The sequence below is a fragment of the Acartia tonsa genome, chromosome 15 (assembly GCF_053477335.1).
Source record: "Acartia tonsa isolate MP-2025a chromosome 15, ASM5347733v1, whole genome shotgun sequence".
Classification (NCBI taxonomy): domain Eukaryota; kingdom Metazoa; phylum Arthropoda; class Copepoda; order Calanoida; family Acartiidae; genus Acartia; species Acartia tonsa.
In genome coordinates this window covers 13,034,007-13,049,858 of record NC_137274.1, presented here as the reverse complement: position 1 = coordinate 13,049,858, position 15,852 = coordinate 13,034,007, and the positions used below count along the sequence as shown (strand labels likewise).

At 33.3% G+C, this 15,852-nt stretch overlaps 1 protein-coding gene and 1 long non-coding RNA gene across 9 annotated transcripts in view; one reads left to right on the top strand and one right to left on the bottom strand.

The window, feature by feature from the left end:
- The window catches only part of LOC145306867 (transcriptional regulator protein Pur-beta-like), a 54,847-nt gene that overhangs the window by 20,019 nt on the left and 18,976 nt on the right, over positions 1 to 15,852 (top strand). For 6 of the 8 annotated variants that reach the window (XM_080149211.1, XM_080149212.1, XM_080149210.1 and 3 more), the window contains exons 1-7: positions 8,718 to 8,794; positions 9,379 to 9,441; positions 11,586 to 11,613; positions 12,239 to 12,336; positions 13,405 to 13,496; positions 14,206 to 14,290; positions 15,101 to 15,156. In XM_080149211.1, coding sequence (XP_080005337.1) covers positions 9,400 to 9,441; positions 11,586 to 11,613; positions 12,239 to 12,336; positions 13,405 to 13,496; positions 14,206 to 14,290; positions 15,101 to 15,156 — 401 coding nt within the window. In that variant the 5' untranslated portion in view covers positions 8,718 to 8,794; positions 9,379 to 9,399. Of the gene's footprint in view, positions 1 to 8,717; positions 8,795 to 9,378; positions 9,442 to 11,585; positions 11,614 to 12,238; positions 12,337 to 13,404; positions 13,497 to 14,205; positions 14,291 to 15,100; positions 15,157 to 15,852 lie in introns of those variants that run through there. The other 2 variants (XM_080149208.1, XM_080149209.1) reach the window with 2 other exon arrangements.
- On the bottom strand, positions 743 to 8,375 carry LOC145307671 (uncharacterized). Its single transcript, XR_013875552.1, has 3 exons — positions 8,116 to 8,375; positions 5,810 to 5,961; positions 743 to 5,467 (listed from the first exon to the last, which is right to left on the bottom strand). It is a non-coding gene; the product is annotated as an uncharacterized LOC145307671 (long non-coding RNA).

Sequence of the window (15,852 nt, the reverse complement as noted above, 5' to 3'; positions counted from 1 at the left end):
TATAGCCAACCAGCGAAATAATATAATATAACATTTATTTTTGTTATGTGTTATGTTTGTTTGTCATAACATATAATTAAAAAGCTTCACTTTTGTGGAAGTTATCATCCTTGTTTCAAAGTATAAACAATTTACAATAATATGTATTTGAATTATTAGGTTTTCAAATCTAGGGGAGTATCCCATATTCCCGGGATGGTTTAATGCTATTTTATTAGGAGATCCAAGCAGATTAATTTTCACAACAAGAACAATACTCAATATAATGCACTCCTGCATTTTTACTTTAATGACAGGTTCAGTGGAAATTAAGATTTAGTTAAATAATTGAGGTGTTTGTTTCTCCATGTGTGAAAATTCTTATTGTAAACACGAATTTTTTTTTTTTTAAATTGGAGACTTGTGTTCCATATGTTATGTATAGACATCAATCATTGGTCAGTTTGTTCATCCAGTAGAAGGGGAGGGTCTCAGTAAAGTGGGTGGATGGGTGTAACTTTTTAGTCAGATACCAGTTTCTTTTTATTATGTTTAACATAATGATCTGGAGTAAAATCTAAGTAATACTAAATCTATAGTATTGAATGGTTATTTAGAAAAGGAATAAAAAAATAATTTCCTACAGTATCTGTTATTATGCTATTCTTTAGATATTTGCTTCTGTCATAAGCATCTTGCATATTACGCAATTCGACTTGACTTATTGTTGATATGGAAGATTAAAATTTCGTGATTTTAGTAGTTTTATTATCGTGGATTTCCTGTATCCTAAAAAAAACACTGAAAACGAGATTTTTCCATGTCTTGTTTTTAGAGTATATGAAAACAAATATTCATGTCAAAGTTTTCTATACTAATTTCCTACACTGTACTTAATGTTTTTAAAATTCTGCACATTCTTTTTTTAATACAAACTATTGATTAAAACAGGATTAAAACCAAGATTCAAAAATTATTGTATTTCTCAGAGGTATATATCAGTACATAGTTTATCTATATTATGATGAAAAGTTAATCTATAGATATATCTAAAAATAGATTTTAATGAAACTTATCTAGATACCTACCTACAATTCTTGTATGTTTTGCAGTCTGTAATATAGAATTAGCCAGATAATCAATTATTACAAATAGAATCAATAGAATCGTTTTTGTTCATCTGAAATTTAAGAAACTTGACACCACCTCAAAAATTAGGTTATACTTTTCAGGAAGTAAAGTAACAGTCCTAACTGTTTTTCGTAGTTAGTATCAAAATCCTTTTACAGACATGTGCTTTCATATTAATTTAGTACTATACTACATTATTTAGGCTGTAATGTTTAATCTTGTTCTCGATAGCATGAATAAATGCTTTCCAAGCCAATATATTAGTCGCATTATGAACTTATATATTACCTATGTCATAATAAAAGGTTCTACCATTTTAGAATGGATTAATTCAGAAGTAAATCTTTAATGCCATGCAATATTTATTTTATTCAAGAGTGACAATTCACAATACTGAACTCAAAATGAGTTAATCTTAATAAAGTGAAGGTTAACATCACCTAAATGTCTAAATATTTTAAAGGAATGTAACAATGAAGTTTTTTTCTTTAGTAGCTTCTTAAATTTAAGGAAAATTGTCTAAAACAGAGATGTTTAATATTTATTTCATAGTGTAAATATAAAATGTAATGCAATTTACAGGCTTTAGAATTCCTTTTGAATTTAGGCTGATGTTTCAGCAAAGGACCATTTGCCAATTTCTGGAGCAACTATTTTCTAGTATTGATATATTAGCGAAATAAGCATGATAGAAATGACTTCCTTCTGATACAAATTAGATTATGAGATTGAGTCTGAACTCAAATCAAATCCTAACCACGATGTATTTTAATCAGTTGTGGGTGATGTAGGACATCAAAGCAGTGTTAATGATTTAGTCAATAAATAGGCAAAGGTGAACAATATGTATACTTGGTCAAGGGACGTCCAAGCTTTTTATATTTAGAGGGGTAAAATAAGTGGTTTGAAAGGTTTGAGGGTATAATTTAATGTAAAAAAAAAAATATTGAAAGGGGTAAAATGAGGGGTTTCAAAGTTTGGTTGGGGTAAACGAATCGTTACTCCCACCCTTGAACGTCTATGTTTTGGTCTAAACATCAGGGTTAAAAATAATTGAATTAGAGTAAGTACATATTTTGGTAAATAGACTTGATTAAATTCCATGACCAGCTCAAGAAATTTTCCTCGTAATGGTATTAGAATGAAAGGAAGAGAACAAATTGGCAATGTTGGAATGAATCTACTATATTCATCTTTGTACAAAATTTAATTCCTAATATTGAACATTTGCCAATATTGTCCTAATTTGACTTGCGTTTGGAATTTTTAATGTTTTTATTTATCCAATATACCGAATGTATCAGGAGTGACTAGGCACTAAGTGTTTTTAGTAGTCATATAAACTACTATTATAATTCGATATTGTGACTTTGATACAATTACAAAATCAGTAGTATTTCTTACTAAGCACAGTGGGGCAAGGTCAGGATAAAAGTATACTTTCACGGGTTGCCAATTTTTGGTTCAGTACAGACATAATATGATTAACAGTACTGATATTCTTTTCACCTGTGCCCACTAGTGGGGTTTTATTCCATTAACTAAATGTGCCAAAAATTGAAAACTATTTTTTTAAAATAAGAACCTAAGTACCTTTAATAACATATTTCAATGTTTTCTAACCAACAATAAATTAGAAAAAAAAACAAAAAAACAAACATAAATTTACATTAAAGTGTTTTTGTATCATGGTTATTAGCGTAAAACACTAGAAGGAGTAAGGGTTAAATAACCGTATTTCCCTGTCGCAATGACCTTGGGCTGACTTTCCATTTGGTCTTTGAAATTCAGTCAATGGTAATGGGAATATAACAACCCAGTAGTAGAAAATAATTGCTATCAGACAAAAAACATAATTTAAAAAAAGGGGGGGGGGGTTGTTATTATCTGTATATACATCTGTACAATAGATCTGTTGAGGGATTAAGAAATTCTTTTTAGATGTCTAAAGCCTAAGGTTACTAACAGAAACCCAAAATTATCCTGAAAGTAGTTCCATTCTATTCTTATTAAAGATTAAGATTCTTGTTGACATTCTCATTTTCATGGAGAATATTTTAGTTAAAATATAGTTAGCCTTCATATCTTGCTTCACATATCTTTGTTATTGTCCTATTTGTGGGTAATAGAATCAAATAATAAAATGTTATCATCCTAAGGATTTTTGTTCCCCTGGATGAAGACAAGAATTCCATAGATTTTTTTAACTATTAACAATAAGACATAGTTACTAGTAATTCTAAGAGTTGTTTCTTAGTACCTACAAAAGGTAGGAAATTTGCAATGAAAAGTATTTTAGACAATACCTCTGATTTATTAGCATGCACGCTATATATTACTTGTTTTCTAAAAATATTTTGATATGTTTTTGTTACACTACTTATCGGCATTGTTATCCTTTTTTAGGTTTCATTCTTGCTGGAAACATGTAGGGGAAACTAATTCAGTCCTAAATTGTTACCAACCTTCCTAAACAATAGATATAAGTTCATTGTCTTGCCATTATCCAAATTTAACAAAATAATGTTTCTCCAAAAAATATATTTGTATAAATCTTTAGTAAAAGTTTAGAATAGGATGCTTGGTCATATTATCAATATTTCTTCGCCTATAATGCAAGGTTGTTAAAATTGCTTCCAATTATCAAATTAGAAATCTTATTAGAAAAAGGAAAAGAAAATAAGTTCCAATTTTCCCATGCATTTTATGGTAAATATTAGGATCTGATCTCAAGAGTAGAAGAGCATTAAGCTACTTCTTAAATATTAGGTACCCATCTACCTAATTGTATAATAATTATAAATTAAGGCAAACAACTAGCGATTTTGTTGAACATTTAACAAGCATTATAAGTATATTTTGTTTGATTATTGAGATCAGATGGTTCACCAACAGATGTAAAACTACTAGGACGATGCAGAATGAGATACTTCATAACGAAAAGAAAAATCAAAATAAAACATAAATAAAAAATGAAAAGAGTGGGGGGGGGGGGAATTTCTTAAGTTTGGTTATTTTACTAAATTAAAGGGCAAAAATGGAAAATCTTTTGATTTCTCATAATCAAAAGATTGTAAGTTTATTTGATTAATTTTTCTTTTAAGGAGGATTTAAATCTATATTTTCAACTTTTATGTCGTAAATAGCTTTCAATGTTAAAGATTCAATGCTAAAACTATGAGGTGTAAATATAAATATAAATAAATGGCCTTTAATGTCTATAATTGCAGTTTCTCTTTAATTGGATGGGTGTGAGTGTCTGACTGTATGAAAGAAACAATAAAAAAATAGGGAGTTTTTAGTTGTCTTTTGGAGTAGATCTTTGTATGTTTCTTTTCATTATATTCATTTACCTCTTGATAAAGCACGTGTTGAAGCAATTTCATTTTGATGCTTATTTTTACTTTGTTAGTACACAATTTCAGCATCATGTTTTATAGAAGATAGCAAATCTTAGTTATGAGTGTCTGAAGGTTACAACATTATCAGTTTTGTGAGGAAACCCCTCTAATATATATTTTTATTAAAGGGATAGCTGCACAAGGTGCATTTAGCAAGTTTGATACTAAGCATAAGTTATAAAATTTACCATCTTATATATGTAATTTTGTATTACAATAAATAGCAATCAATTTGGCAAACCCAAGATAGTCCTCATGCTGTTATTGAAAATAAAAATAGCCATTTAAGTTACATATATCCAAAAATAAGATTTTCAAGTTATAGTATTTTTAAAACTAAAAGGAAATTCTTTCTAATATATGTCCTATAGATGTAGTTAAAACTATTGAACTGAAAATTTATGCAGTTCACAAGGTAATTTAGAGTTATAATGCACTTCGTGCAACTACCCCTTTATATAGAACCTTTTGACTACAATTTGAATAATATAGTCTTGAAAGGCAATTAGTTTAATATTTGTCTTAGTACCTTTTGTTTATATTTAACACTATCTGACATAAATGAATTTCCTAATCTTAACAATCAATGAAACCCCCTCCTTGCCCCGAGTACAGTTTAAAACGGCTAAAATCCAATCCCCATTTACAAGCAAATAAAACTTATGATACTCCCTCCCCTTTCATTTTAATGTTTCATATCCCCCACCTTCCCTGTTTTGTGATTGTTGTTGAAGTGTAAGAGACACAGTCATGAAATCTAATCATGTACTGTCTGAATATTAGTGCAGGATCAAACAATGATTCTTTTGGTTCCTTTCCAACAAACGACCAAGTCTATCATACCGTCCACATTAGCGGTATTGGTCTTCATAATCAAGATCCAGTCAGTAGGTTGATTGAACGGACCTTAATACTTGGAATAGTCTCCTTTGGCCATCCTCCAGATCTTGTCAAATCTGAACGAGAAAAATTTACATTAGTTATGAATAATGTAAATAAATTAGCTTAATATAATCCTATTATATAAAGTAGCAAGCTTTTTATTTTGTCTGCAGCGAAGGATCTCGCTAACTGCTGAACCGATATGGTTCTCTTTCAAAGAAAAGCTTTATATAGGTCCTGAGATGGTTTTAGGCTATTTTATTTTTATAAAAAAAAGTCTGGGTATAGTTTCAGGTTTTTTCTGCCATTCCATATCCCTTCGAATATATAGCCCCTAGATACTAGGGGCGCATCCACTAGTATTATAATATAATCTATTAACTTTGAGTATAGTAGACTACTGTTCTAAATTGAACCTTTCTGAGTACCACTTGTTCTGATGATGTCAAACATCCCATCCACGTTGGTGGTATTGATCTTCATGATTAGAAATCAGTCATTTGGATGATGAAAAGGAGCTTCATACTTGGAATAGTCGCTGTCTGCCAGCCTCCAGATCTTTTTGAAACTGTAACAAAAATACCATTGTTAATGGAAAGAGTACAATTTGACAAGTATTTTATTACTTTCTTAGTATGGGTTCAAAACTGATTTATATCCGCTGGATTAAATCCAGTCACCATTCATACTGAAGAAGGTCCCAAACTTATAGAACATTATATTGTAGACAATTATATTAATAGAATACAACATCTACCTTTATCTTATTGATTTTGAAACGGTTCTCCATGGTTGGCCCCTAGCCCCTTCCTTTATTTCTACTTCCCGTGATATAAGTTGTGTATAATACGATGCAATAGTTAAACTGTTAAAATTATTGATGATTATAGCGGAAATTTTCTCTAGTGATGAAAGGGCTAGAAAGTAAGGAAATTTTTTTTTCTTTAAAAATTTAAAATCAGACTGTGTGCAGGGTGAGAAGAAATTAGATGTCGGACGAATTTGAGGCAAAGAATACTGAGGTAAATTTGAGAAGTTACAAGGTAAAATTTCTATGCAATGGAACTATAAGAGAAATGATTTCAGTTAGAGCTATAAAATCCAAAGTGGATGTTCATACTGATTGATGGTTCAATATATAACTGTATCCCCAAGGATATCATCAGTTAAACTATTACTGTCAATATTAGGTATTCATCCAGATTTATAGCCAAAATATAACTTAATTACTAAGGATAATTTTAGTTATAGCTAAAAAATCAAAAGTGGATGTTCATACTGATTGATAGTTCGATATATAACTGTGTCCCTAAGGATATCATCAGTTAAAACTATTACCATCAATATTAGGTATTCATCCAGATTTATAGCATTAATATAATCTAATCCCTAAGGATATTTCGGTTACAGCTATAAAATCCAAAGTGGATGTTCATACTTATTGATAGTTCAATATATAACTGTATCGCTAAGGATGTCATCAGTTAAAACTATTATATCAATAATAGGTATTCATCCAGATTTATAGCGTTAATATAACCTAATCCCTAAGGATATTTCGGTTACAGCTATAAATCCAAAGTGGATGTTCATCCAGATTTATAGCGTTAATATAACCTAATCCCTAAGGATAATTTCGGTTACAGCTATAATTCCAAAGTGGATGTTCATCCAGATTTATAGCCTAAATATAACCTAATCCCAAGGATAATTTCGGTTACAGCTATAAATCCAAAGTGGATGTTCATCCAGATTTATAGCCTAAATATAACCTAATCCCAAAGGATAATTTCGGTTACAGCTATAAATCCAAAGTGGATGTTCATCCAGATTTATAGCCTAAATATAACCTAATCCCAAAGGATAATTTCGGTTACAGCTATAAATCCAAAGTGGATGTTCATCCAGATTTATAGCCTAAATATAACCTAATCCCAAAGGATAATTTCGGTTACAGCTATAAATCCAAAGTGGATGTTCATCCAGATTTATAGCCTAAATATAACCTAATCCCAAAGGATAATTTCGGTTACAGCTATAAATCCAAAGTGGATGTTTATCCAGATTTATAGCCTAAATATAACCAAATCCCAAAGGATAATTTCGGTTACAGCTATAAATCCAAAGTGGATGTTCATCCAGATTTATAGCCTAAATATAACCTAATCCCAAAGGATAATTTCGGTTACAGCTATAAAATCCAAAGTGGATGTTCATACTGGTTTACAGTCCCATATGTAACTGTGTCCTTAAAGACATCCATAGTTACGGACTATAGAACCAATAACAATACTTCATACATATGTAGTTCAAGTATAACTGCACCCTCAGGGTATCCTCAGTTAAAAGCTATGTATGAAGTCTGTCAACTCATGTCATATAAACAAATACTACAACCAAATTGTTCAAGACCATTGTTTCAATATTTCAAAGACCATGATCTGACTCAGTATTTCTCAACCCAGATTGTTCTTAACAGTTAAGAATAGTCTCAAATGTAAATAGTGCTTTTAATTTTAAGTTAATTTAATCTCGGCCTCTTAAAAGGGGTATATCCTTTATCCCGTAATGTCTTTATCCACATCCCCGACTATATTTATAAATTGATCCTATCTGACATGAGTTGACAAATATTAAGTTCATGTTGGCGGCTAACAGCCGAAAAGTTTTGTGTGGCAAGCCACTAATTCTTAATGTCTTAAAAGGTCCTATTAATACTTACATTTCACCGCTGTCATCTCTTCTTTCGTAGTTCATCCGCCAGTTAAAACCGCCGTCGCCTTCGTCCGACATCTTAAAACGCGATCTTTCAAAATTCCTTATATAAAATAAGAAATAAAATTCTGAAATGGATAGATATATATCAATAGTTTGCCTAGAATTGCAATACTCTATGTTTACATATTAGTTAGATGATCACTAGTAAAATCCAGGTATTCCCCCTTCGGATTGAAACGACTTTAGGTCTTATCCAAACCAGCCATTATTGCTTTTTCTTCAATCATATTGCCCATGTCCAAAAAGATTTCTGTCTGTATGTCCGTCTATTTTTGTTTGTTTATTATAACTAACTTTCACCTTGGCTATGGTTTAGTTTTAAAAATGATTTTTAGTATTTATTAAAAGCGAAGTTTTTCTATAATTAGGGTAGGTCCGGCCGTCCGTCGGGGACAGTAAGCTCTTTCCGTCAATTAATATAAATTAAAATTCTCTTATCGATTTCAAACTTAGCCTGAAAATTATTATAACAATAATGTACGATTTTGGAAGTAGCAAATGTACAATCTACACCAGAAAGTCTGTACGTCCAATAAGTCATGTCATCCTTATTATTTTTTTTCAGAACACGCGGGAGTTGTTAAATCTCTTTTAACAGAGATTAACTTAGCAGTTAAGAGGAGGTGTGCATTCTATATCTTTATATAAAAGTTACAGGATGTCTGTTTGTCTGTATCTAAGGATCTTGCTACCCACTGAACCAATATGGTTCTTCTTTACAATGTAGCTTCTCTTAGGTCCTGAGATGGTTTTAGGCTAGTTTTATGCCCTTCCCTATTCCTTCGAATATGGAGCCTGTAGATGCGAGGACCGCAACCGCTATTCTTTGTATTAAAGTTGCAGGATGTCTGTTTGTACCAAAGGATCTTGCTACCCAATGAACTAATATGGGACTCCTTTACAATGTAGATTCTCATAGGTCCTGGGCAGGTTTATAACTATTTTGGGTGAGTGTACCACCACCCTCATAAGATATATCGCTCCATATCGGTGCAGCTTTTAGCTAGACAATTGATAGACAGACAGACAGATTTGCTACTTTTCTATTAGGAGAAAACATTAAATAATACATGAAAAATATTGTCTCACTCGTGCGGAAAAAGATTATAGACAGCTTTCCGCTGGCAATATGAAGATGGTATAGCTTAGAACCGGGTTTTAATCCAGCGGTAATGAAACGGATAACCATGAATGCACACTCGTATACAAAAGAAAGAAAGAATAAAAAATGAGCACAGAAAGGAAGCCCAGTAAAGTCTTCTCTGTAAAGGTAAGGCATTAACTTTATTCATAATCCCCCCAGGAATCACCATTGCCAAAACTAGATAAATTAAAATCAAAGAATCCGATATAGCACAATGTATTTTCAAGTATGGCTTTTAAACCGATTTGTATCTTGTGTATTAGAATCGGTTCAGCTAGCCATACTTAAAAATCAAACATAGCACCTGATTATAGACAATTTTCCACTAATATTAAAGTAAAACTTATAAAATTAATACCAGTTTTGTTGGCCTAGTTTTGTGGTGTCCGGGGGGTAACAAAACTGGTTTTAATCTTGTATTATTTTAATTTACTATCCACGGATTGCTGTCTATAATACTATGCGATAAGTAACCTTTTTTTTAATGAAATACCCACATACCTAGATCATTAGATGTTCAAGGGGGGGGGGTGAAGTTCTGCTACTTTTGCGTAAACAGTGATTATAGGCTTTGTCTTTGGACTGAGAGGATAGGTTATTAGGGATAAAATCATTCTTATATGATGAATTTCCCCCAGATTTAAGATTTTTTGGATAGGCCTCCAGGTTCCGGAGCTCCAGGTTGTCTCTCGACAGGTAAAAATGAAAAAAAAATTTTTTTTTTTTTCAGAGTTAGATGTCTGCTTATGAGACAAAATAAGTATGTTTTTTCTTCAAATATGTAAATAACAATCAAAAAGAAGTATATTTTGTTTTATAAGTTAACTTCTAACTCTTCAAAAAAAAATCTTATTTTTAATTTTTACCTGTACAGAGACCACCTGGAGGCCTGGAGCTCCGGAACCTGGAGGCCTATCCAAAAAATCTTAAATCTGGGGGAAATTCATCATATAAGAATGATTTTATCCCTAATAACCTATCCTCTCAGTCCAAAGACAAAGCCTATAATCACTGTTACGCAAAAGTGTCAGAACTCCCCCCCCCCCCCTTACTATAATCTTTAAAATTGTGATTCTATGAACGATTAGGAATGATTTCATACATGCATCAAAGCTCTTTAATTGGGTATTAGACTGTAAGAAAGATCAATTTAAAGTGGAACATTTCAAATGTCAAAATGGTTTAAATATCGTATTGTATGTATCTCTCACAAGGATAATGTAAACGGCGATTTATTGTGATAGGTACTCTAGTCGTTCAAACCAATTCTATCAATAATACAAAGTAGTCTATTAATATATATAAAGTAGAACGATGTCTGTCTGAAGCTTAAGATCTCAGTAACCACTGAACCGATTGGGCTCTACTCTTCAGGGTATATACCTATTGGTCATACTCATGTGGTGGTTTTAAGCTGTTTTCTTGGGGGGGGGGGGGGTGGACACCCCCAACCCCCCAAAAATTAAAATCCCTCCCCCCCCCCCCCCAACATAAATTGTTTTCTGGGGAAACTACTTCACATAAAATTGGCATCACCAGAAATACTTAATTTTTTTTTTAAATTGCCTTTTGGGTCAAAGCCCCTAGAGGCTAGGAGCGAAACCGCTGGTAAACTTACTAAATTATCAGCACAAGATGTCTGTCTGTCTGTTTGTTCTTTACAATTCTTTCTGTTTTTTTTTGGGGGGGGGGGTTTAGGGAAGGTTTTCATATGTCCCGAGATGGTTTAAGGCTATCTTACTTGCCCCCCCCCTCATATGTTCCAATCTTGGGCGTTAAAGATGTTTCCTATTGCTGCTATGTCAAGTGCATGACATAAATAGTAGGGGTAATGCATTGGCCCAAAATATGTGCAACTCAATACCATGCAGTTAGATCTAATAATAGATTATGCAATTACAGGTTTCTTTGTCTAAATGACGTTTGACCGTGTAATCAAGCACTTGATATGCAAGCTTTGGTTCAGAGATGTTTTTTTTTTAAAGCGAAGCTTTTCTATAATTAGGGTCGATCGGTCTGTGTGGGACAGTTAGATCTTTCCGTTAATTTAGACATGTTAGAATTGTCCTATCGATTTCAAACTTTGCGTGATGATTCTTATAACATATAGGTAGGATTTAGAAAGCGTAGCAACTGTATAATCTACCAGAAAGTCTTACGTCCATTTATAACATTATGATTTTTTTGACATTTGACAACATTTTATGTATGATATAATTATCCTATTAATTTGATTTTCCTAGAACTGACCCATTGTTATATTATTTCAGAAAGGTGGCAATCTCCAGGAAGGCTATGGTAAGTTTACATTAAGGTTCTAAACCTGCGACCGTGGCTCAACATGTAGCACATCCGCTCGTCGGGGAGGTGATAGTTCCGAATCGCGGCTTAACACTTCGTCATAACTACAGACGTTTAAAATGGTTCCTACTGCTGCTATTTCAGGTGCGCGATGTAAATAGTTAGAGTAGGGGAAACGCCTTGGCCCAACTTATTACCATTATTAAGGACTTCAAAGTGTTGGTTGTCTGATGGGTGTTACTTAACCTAATACCCCGGGTGTTTGGACAGAAAAGGAGACATGTCTCCCCTTAGTTATCCTGGGTTGTTTGACCATGGCGTTTGAGTGTCATGGACAGCATCCCCGCCCGCATAAGTTAATTAATCTTAAGGACCTTATATGCAACCATGAGGTACTCCACTATCCTAATATGAAAGGAACAGGATGTCTGTCTGTGTATGTATATGTAACAAATAGATCTCTCTAACCGCTGAACTGATATAGAATGGGTTGATAATTAGTTTTGGGGAGGTTTCCACCTTGCCCCTAGAAAAAAATTACCCCCTAAAATTGAAAATTACCTCTCTCTACTTCAAGTTCCAATAGTTCAATATGCCACCAATAGTTTTCTGCTTTGTTTAGCCCCTTATGAGAAGGACTTGTGTACCAAGATGGTTCAAATCCAAACTAAGCGCTACTACCTGGATGTCAAAGAGAACCGGAGGGGAAAGTTTATCAAGGTAAGAGGTCCTAACTTTTCAATAACTAATTGTAATCTACAAAAGGGGTGATTTGGTAAATAATCATTGGGGATCAATGTATATCTGTCATTGCATTATTCCAGGGGTGTATAATGTATTCTGGATGGTTTACCCTGCTAAATAAAAAATATGTGGTTAGGGGGAAAAAATGTACAAATTAAGGCAACTGGAAACTTTCTTGTTCATTTTTCTCTCCTCCTTGGTGAAAAAAAACTTAAAGAATGTGTGGGAGAGGGTATGAATGAAATGAAGAGTTCTGAAAATATTTTTCCAATTTTCCCCTTCCTTGCTGAAAATAACTAGGAGGGGAAAAATAAAATTTTTGCAGCAGGGGAAAAAATTAATCTTGTGCAGAATATACACCCCTGCCTTATTCCCCTAGATCTCTGATTTTTATGTATAGGAATATGATACAATCATAGTTATCCATAAAAGCGAAGCTCTGAAACGGTAGGACAAACAAACATTAACACTTGTAGTTTTAGAACTGAATAAGCAGAATATAAATATATAAGTCTAAACAAAATTGGACATATATTTTTTTGAAAACTGCTTTGCTTAGATACCTACAGGATATGGTTTAACTAAGGATAGGAAATACTTACATTTTTAAGACTTTATTTTAGAGATGTTTCGCTTATACCATTTTATACCATAAATGCGGTGTAAAACGTCCATTCGCCAGATGGGTATTGCGTTGCCCAACAAGACAACCTACCCTTTGATTACACCACCTTTGTCTGAGAAGTCCTAACTGTGTATGGTAATGAGTTGTGCCTATTTACAGGCCAAGGCATTACTCTCACATATTATACTATTTATATCATGCGCCTGACATAGCTGCACTAGGACACTATTTTTAACGTCTCTAGTAGGGTTGGGCTGGATATCTGGCCAACGTTCGATATCCGGCAAATTACCGGATATCCGGCGTAAAAGTCAGCCGGATATCCTGTAACCGGAAAGTTTTAGTATCCGGTATCTGGCCGAATATTGGAAATTGCCGGATATCCGGCCCAACCCTAGTCTTTAATATGTTTTGTTTAGGTGGCGGAGATAGCTGCCGACGGACGGAGGGACCAAATTTTTCTGGCACTGTCCACAGCTGCCGAGTTCAGGGATCATTTGTCAACATTCAGGTACTTTGGGGACTTTCATATACTTTGGATATTTTTATTTGATTTGGTACTTTTTTTTTACTTTGGGAACCTTCATTTACTTTGAGTACATACATTTATTTTGGTTACTTTCATTTTCTTTTGATACTTTCATTTATTTTGGTTACTTTTATTTACTTTGGATGCTTTCATGCTTTAACAGTGTCAAGACATTTTATAACCAATACTTCAATTTTAAAAACGAACAATTTTGTTGATCATAATTGGGAATTTATATTAATTTAGGGAACTCAAGGGATAAGATAAGGCCAATAAATTGATGTACAGTACACCCCAAAATAAGATACACAAAATTACCCTTTCTAAAAATTGCAATTATTGGTTGAAATGTTTTGACTTAATCAAAATTCAAAATAGTCCCCAAAGTTGTTAAACCAACGTATAAGAAAACATATAATAAACAGTCTAATGTCCTCTCCCTCCCAAAAACTTTTTTTTTCATTCATAAGAGGGATCAGTTTTTGTATTGTCTTTCAAGTTTAAAATGTCCTCTTAAATCATCTTTAAGCAAAGTCACATTTTCAGAAAAATGATTCACTGAAACCCAAAATAAACGATAAAACCCCTGTGTTTTATTTTAAAAAAACACTGGGCTGCGTTATTTATTAAAAACCCGGGTATTTTTCAAACCCTACTTGTGATGTCGCCATAATATTTGTTTATATTTTAGCGAGCACTACAGCAGTCTGCCCCCTCACAACCCCGACATCCCACCCCCTGAGGATGGTAAACTCATGTCGGAGATTATGATTAAGGTAAAACCTTTACCAAAATAGCCTAAAACCATTTTAGGATCTGTCTACTTCTAGTAACTACGCCCCCAGAGGCGGCACCAACCATTAAAAACTCACTGAAGTCCCCAATGAGAAAGAAAATGTTATTATTAGGGATGGCAATCCGTCAAATTTTTGGACCGGATTCGGATTCTTACAAGAATCCCTCAAAAAAATGGCGGATTCTCGCGGATTCCGGATTCTTATTTTTGGCGGATTCCGGATTCGGACTCCGGATTCTAGCAATATTTTAAAAGGCTTTTTTTTAATTAAAAAAAATTAAGTGCTACATATGTCATAAAAATTAATGTTCTTGGTTTTCTCACTTCCGAGAATCGAAACAGATTTTATATATAATGATAATAATCTTTGCCTTCAAAAAGCGGGAGTTGAAAGAAAAAACTAAAGACGCTAATTTTAGCTTACCAATTAAGAATCCGGAAGCGGATTCGGAAACGGATTGCCAACCCTAGTTATTATAAATCTTTGGGAACTAGTGTAATAAACAGTCCATGGTCCCCTCCATCTCTGGTTTGATTTAGTAGCGAAGCTTCTCTTTAATTTCAAATGTCCGTCTGTCCGTCCGTCAGACACTAAACGTTTTTTTCTCGGCTCCTATCAGATATACAAGGCTGAAACTTCTTATCAACATTTTTATCAAGATAGAGCATAATCAAGTACAAATCATCCATAACGGTCGGACTGCTTTTAAGCAGTTTTTTCATCCGCTTTTACTTTTTTCATAAAAGATTTTGTGCTTCACTACTTATGGATGTTGTCATTCCTGTTTAGGACAATAGACGCTACTACTTGGACCTGAAAGAAAACAGCAGAGGGCGCTTTTTAAGGTAATTTATTTTTTTTATTTAAGGCATGTTTTAAATAGACAGGCCATTCTACTAACGATTTTAGATTTGCTATACTTTCTAAATCATTTTAACCTAATTATAGAAAAGCTTTGCTTCTTAGTTTTAAGAACCAGAAAAGTAAAAAAGTATGGCTTAGAAACCGATTAATACACGCTGGATTAGAACCAGTTATCAGCCATACTGAAAAATCATGTTTAGTATCGTAGTAGACAAATTTTCATGAATATAAAAATAAAAAAAATATTGTTAGTCCAAGCCTTCGGCCACTTAAATCTTATAAAGGGGGGGGGGGGGGCGAAAGTGACACTTTTTGTAACCAAAACTAAAAGTCAACAAAAGAACTCAACTAAAAAAAGAGTTACAGGTCTGAGATTTGCATGGCAGTTGCTTTATAGGGGTACAATATTGAACTGTGAAGAAACCACGGCGCAACCGCCGTTTCGCGCCGAATTTTTTTTGCCTTTTCTTGGCGGTTTTCGGCGGTTGCGCCGCCGTTTTTTCACAGTTCCATATTGTACCCCTATAAAGCAACTGCCATGCAAAATGTCAGACCTGTAACTCTTTTTTTAGTTGAGTTCCTTTGACTTTTAGTTTTGGTTTCAAAAAGTGTCACTTTCTCCCCCCCCCCCCCCTCTTTTCATATTAATATCTGCGGCAAGCTGTCTATAATACGAT